The sequence below is a fragment of the Arachis ipaensis genome, chromosome B06, assembly GCF_000816755.2.
Source record: "Arachis ipaensis cultivar K30076 chromosome B06, Araip1.1, whole genome shotgun sequence".
NCBI lineage: Eukaryota > Viridiplantae > Streptophyta > Magnoliopsida > Fabales > Fabaceae > Arachis > Arachis ipaensis.
The window spans coordinates 25,691,530-25,697,529 of NC_029790.2; the positions used below are offsets into that span (position 1 = coordinate 25,691,530).

Below are 6,000 nucleotides of genomic sequence, written 5' to 3' on the forward strand. Positions count from 1 at the left end.
AATGCTTGTGTGAGCCTCGGAAGGGGAACCACTTGCATTAGAATTTGAGCTCTATCCTTCACTACTCTCTTGATCAACACTATTCGAAAGGAAATGAGATCCTGAGAGTTAGTGTGGCTTATGGATGAGAGATATGCACTTAACCTCTTCTCATGACAATTAGATCAAGGAATTGGCACGATTGATTGTGATTAGAGAGGTTGGATTGCCAAGAAATTGGGATCCAATCAATTTCAATCCGCCATATATCTACCAAATGATTGAGAAAGGAGTTGAGACCAAATTGATATAGGGAGGATTACAGTATCTCCAATCCCTGATGAATCACTTTCTTTGAATTTCTTCACCTTAGAGTTTCCTAATTTACTGTACTTTACATTCTGTTTTAATTCCCAGCACCCAAATCCCTTTATTATTCATGCAATTTAAGTTTCCTGGCAATTTAGATTCTGCAATTTAATTTTCTTGCACTTTAAGATTCAGTTATTTACATTTCTTGCAATTTATATTCTGTTAATCAACTTTCACTCAAATCATCAATTGTTTACTTAACTGAATTCATCACCCAACTAAAATTGCTCAATCCATCAATTCCTGTGGGATCGACCTCACTTTTGTGAGTTTTACTACTTAATGCGACCCGGTGCACTTGCCGGTGAGTTTGTATGGAATCGATTTTCACTCATCACATTCATTTCAGCACTCTTGCAAGTCTTGCTGGACAAGTTGGCTACTCGCCAAATTCTGAAACTATTTCATCAGATAACTTCAGCAGCAAATGAAGCACAAGCAGCTGCCGAGAAGCTGAGGTTCCAATTGCTATCAATGAAGACAAGTACATAATAAAAAAAAGTTTTATCTAAATTAAGTAAGGTAATTAATTCATAATATATAGGGAAAATTCATAAATTCAATATTTATAAATAATATAACAGTTTGAAATTGCACATTTATTCTTTTAAATTTCCCTCACTATCTCTCTTCCTCCGATCATTCCCTAGCCCCCTTTCTTGATTGGCATGTAGATCGCTTCAGCAATGAACCACATAGTAAATTGCGGGTAAGGAGTTATCACTTTTCAGTATCATTCAAACAAGGGCAAGAAAGAGGCACCACAAGGCTTTAGCACACATCTAGCATCATTGGAAAATGGGATTTGAGCACATAACAATAAAAATAGTGACTATCCTTCAATCTTCCCATCCGTTAGCTTCTTGGGTTCAAACCAATTTTTTTTCCCAGTTATTAAACATGTTTATGGTTATGGTTCAACTCCAAGGAATAGAATACTCAACAATACTTTACACTCAGACCAGTGTGCACACATGGTTATTTTTTGGCGGTAGCTGCATTAAGTGTCCAACACAAATAACTCAATCTGATTAATTCAGTAAATGTACACAGGAAATAGAAATAGAGACAAAATGCTCAACAATCTATTCCATTATAATAAAAATAGTAAAGATACCAAAGAGAATCACTTTTGGTTGATTCCATTAAAGCAATGTCCAAGAATCTTACCCCAGGGCTCCATTGCACTGAATTTATGTCCATATCATGGGCCTTTTCCTTCTTCAGCAGCAACTTGTACAGAGGACCATCCATTTATGTCATATACAAGCAGAAAATTAGGGTCAAATTTACATTGAAGCACACATAATAGCAATAAGAAATAACACAAATAGTGAACACAGACTCAAGCTCAAAATAGTTAACATCAAATTCCATTGAAGCACACATAATAGCAGCATTGAATTGAGATGCTCCTCAAAATAGTGAACATCAAATATGCACTGCATTGCTCACACACATTTAATCAAACACATGGTGGGTAGTAACAGTGGCAGTGACAGAGTCTAAATAAAGAAATAAAAGAAACCTCGAGGGTTGAGCACCGACTGAGGGATAGGCAGCAATAGACAGTGCCGATTGAGGGAGGACACGCCAAAGGACCAGCGCCAACGGAGCAGCGCCGACGGGGCAGCGCCAATGGAAGGTTGCGAGAGAGGGTGTGAGGTTGCGAATCTGAGGAGGAGACTTGCGTTGAGGGTGCGAGGGTTGCGACAGAGAGGGTGCAACAGAGAGCTTGGAGAGAGGGCTGGGTGCAAGGGTTCTCATAGCAGTGATGAAGATGAAGGGCTGGGAGAGAGCGCAATGGGGTGGCGAGGGTCCTCATTGGCAGTAAAGGCAGCTGGTTGGAGAGGGCTGGGGAGGGTGTGCTCGACGGCTGGGTGATGATGAAGTGTTATCACATAGAGGGCTTAGGGTTAAAGTGTTTAACTTGGGAAAAAATTAAAGGCTTTGGAAAAAAAATTGGGGAACTCTATGGGTACGCTTTTTTGTGGTAACCAATTAATAAGAGGATATCGCCACGCTTTTAAAATGTGATCATATAAAGACAAACTAGCCAAGCTTTAAAAGCGTGCCTTTTTTTCTATGGCCACGCTTTTGAAGCGTGGCAAAAAAAAGTGTTGCTAAATTAGTAATCAATCGCCACTCTCACAAAAGCGTACCGATTTTTCTCAAAGCGTGGCAAAAAAAACATGGCCAAATCACATTTCAGTGGCCATCCTCGCAAAAGCGTGTCCATTGACCACTTTTGGGCACGCTTTAAAAGCGTGGCAAGAAAAAAGTGTGCCAATAGGCCTTTTTCTTGTAATGTGAAACTTAGTTGTTGTTCAGTCTATAATGTCTATTATGAATGAGACAATTTCATTTTGTCTTATAACGATAGAAATAAAATTGAGTAAAAAAGAAAAAATAACATAATAATGTATCCTGATTCAGCCACCTTTTGCACTGTGACCTATATCAAGTCTCCATCATATCTATGGTAGAATTTTTACTATGTTTATCAAAGATACAAACACCAATTCCCAAGAATTCTACCTACTCCTATCAAAGACAAACCAAACTTCTAACAAAACTTGATTTGGCTAGTTTTATTCCCTAAACTCTCAACACTAAGTACTCACCCAACTTAACAAGAAAAGCCTCTCAAGAGTCAAGAAAACAAAATAGAAAAAATTACAAAATAAATTGACATAATTTTAGTTTTTCTCCAAACTAACTCTCTTGCCTTTTCTCTTTATGACTTTTATTGATTTTTCACAACTATACCTTTTTCATTGAAATGAAACATAAAATGATGAAACTGAAAAGTAGAACATTTCAATGAATAACCATGAAGGAAAAGAAGGATAGCCAAAATGTTATGAAAATCTAAACAATGTATTTTCACTCTTTACTCCAATTTTTGTCGTTTATCCTCTTCTGTATGTGGGCAAAACTTTCAAAATTTGAGCCTGGTGTGATCGGTCCACCTCTGTAGTTGGCATTTATGAACTTTTTCTCACTACAAAAAATCATCGGATACCATCGGATTTACAAAAAAAAATATGCTGGTAATATGTTTACCGTCAGAATAAATCCGATGGCATAAACCCTTGTCGGTAATTGTTTACCGGCGGATTTTTTCGTCTGCCGCTAATCACCAACAAAATTAGCGGTGGATATTAATTTTAATTGGCGAAATTCTAAAGCTTGTTACTATCGGATTTATTTCCCGGTAAATCTGACGGTAATCTTAATTCTTTTTTTTAATTTGTTTAAAAAATCAATATATAATTTTAAATGTTTAAGTTCAATCATTTTTAAACTAACAAAATTCAAAATTTTAAAATTTTTCATAATAATTTGTCTATAATTTTTTGTTAAAATTTTACAAATAAGTTCCCACATCAAAGTTTAAGAATAAAAACGAAAAATAATAATTACTCGTGTATAGAAAAAATAGCACTATAAACATATACTCTAAATCCAGAAAAGATGAACTTACATAAGGTTTGATATGAAAAACAAGATACCTCATGGTGTCTAAGTAAATTGCATAGTTGAAGCTCTCTAGAAAATAAAATATTTGAAAAAATTAATTACAAATTTACTCTCTACAAGAGCATTTTCTGGAATAGCAGGCTGTACACCTTCAATTGCAAACTATAAACATAATCAACACACAAACTATAAATATAATCAACAAACAAATCAAAGTTCATATATTCAAATGAGTAAATTGTAACAAACTTAGTAAAATTAACTACAATCAACTTAGAAAATTAATAATAATCAACAATAAATCAATAATTAATTTAAAAAATTAACAAGCTAAAATTAACTCAGATAATTAACAACAATCAATACTAATTAACTCAGAAAATAATTAACTTAGACAACAATAAACTCATAAAATTAACAATCATCCAAATTAAAACACCATCAACTCAAAACAAATCCTAAATTACACCCTACCTAACCTAATATTATTTAATTTCTAATTACAAAAATTAATATAACAAACCCTAATCACACACTTCTTTAAAAAATTTAATCAATAATTTAATAAAATACCTAATAAAATCCTAAATAAAAAAATCTAAAAAAAATTACCTTTGATGGTGACTACAAAATGGTGAAAGCGTGGTGGTGACAGAGGCAACAGTGAAACCTACAGTGATGAAACTAGGGTTTAATAACATAACAAAGAACCCAAAAAAAAAAAAATAGACAACAACCTTACTTGGCGCGGTGGACCTCAATCGTGGTGATAGCGACAAGGCGACGACCTCCGATCGACGGCAAGAGACACCAACAACAGCGGTACGACGGTAGCTTTCCACCGAGACTCCAGCAACAATAACGACAACGATCTGCGACGACAATGTGGCTTAGCAATGGCGATGACAACTCAAGGTGGCGGCGGCGCACCCTTCTTCAATGGACCAGAGGGAGATACTTGAGAGAGAGAGAGAGAGAGAGAGAGAGAAGAGTTTCGCGTTTGAATTTTATCCCAAATTTACCGTCGGATTTACTGGCGAAAAAAACTAATGGTAAGGTGTTCGTCGTGGCCTAAACGACGCGTTTTACTAAATCATGTTACCGTCGGATTTAGCGGCATTATTTTAAATTTGACAGTAATTATTCGAGGGATGAATTTTCACTCGTAAACATAAAAAATCCACCGTTAAATCCGATGGTAACGTCCGTCGCTAAATATGACAATAAATTCGACGGTATTCACCATTTTCTTGTAGTACCTCTTCTCCTAATGAGTTCAAAACAATGACGCAGACGATGAAGCAATTGCAGCAACAATTCATGGTTATAGAATTGGCTTGGTTCCGTTCTAGTCTCTTCTTCTCTTTCTTCCTTTTTTTTTTTCTTCCATCAATAATATTCACCAATAATCTTAGTTTTGGCTCTAAAACTTGTTCTCAGTCCTTGATTTGAAACAAAGAGGATGAACTCCTTTCTCTTATTCTTTTTCAAATTGAGCAACATTGAAAAGAGTAGCTTCAACAAGCTAAATACAAGCTAAATTGATTGCATATAAATAAAACTGAAAAGAGGTAATTTACTTGTAATGAACATTTGATTTGATCTTTTCTTGCAATTTCAGTATAAGAAAAATTTTTTTTCTTTTTTAATATTTGATGTTAAAGATCACCTTTTTCATTTTGTTGAACCCTAATATGAGATAGGAAAGTTATCAGGTGTACTTGGAAATATAGGTGTTTCAGTTATTTTAACTGTTGATCTTAATTAATATATATTATATATTTTTTTTATAATTCAGATCAATGGTTAAAATAACTGAAACACCGGTATTTCCAGTACACCTGATAACCTTCCTATGAGATACTTTATTTGTTTACAAATGTTGTTTTTTCTTTTTTGATTTTTGATCAACACCATTGGAGCAATAGTTGGTGCAAATTAAAAGAGAATGCTTCCATTTAACTTGAGTTCTTTTTTGTTGTAAATTATTTGGATCTACAAATCATTCACACACATCACAAATATATTTAGGCTTTAACGCAAACCTAAATATTTGTCGTCATAAAAATATTATTAATTTTTCAAACTCAAACAATAACTAACGGACCAAAAATAATAAATTCGATCACCCTCTAACATTTCCCCAAATAAATTCATATATTACTC

General features: G+C 34.4%; 1 protein-coding gene across 2 annotated transcripts; it reads right to left on the reverse strand.

The window, feature by feature from the left end:
- Positions 585–2,340, reverse strand: LOC110263254. 2 transcript variants are annotated; one of them, XM_021104320.1, is made up of 3 exons: positions 1,880–2,340; positions 1,522–1,584; positions 585–819 (listed from the first exon to the last, which is right to left on the reverse strand). In XM_021104320.1, the coding sequence occupies exons 1-3, from the start codon at positions 2,174–2,176 to the stop codon at positions 769–771; spliced, it is 411 nt and encodes a 136-aa protein (XP_020959979.1). In that variant the 5' UTR covers positions 2,177–2,340; the 3' UTR covers positions 585–768. The 2 variants fall into 2 exon arrangements, with proteins under 2 accessions (XP_020959979.1, XP_020959980.1); XM_021104321.1 differs by lacking the exon at positions 585–819 and adding an exon at positions 892–1,346.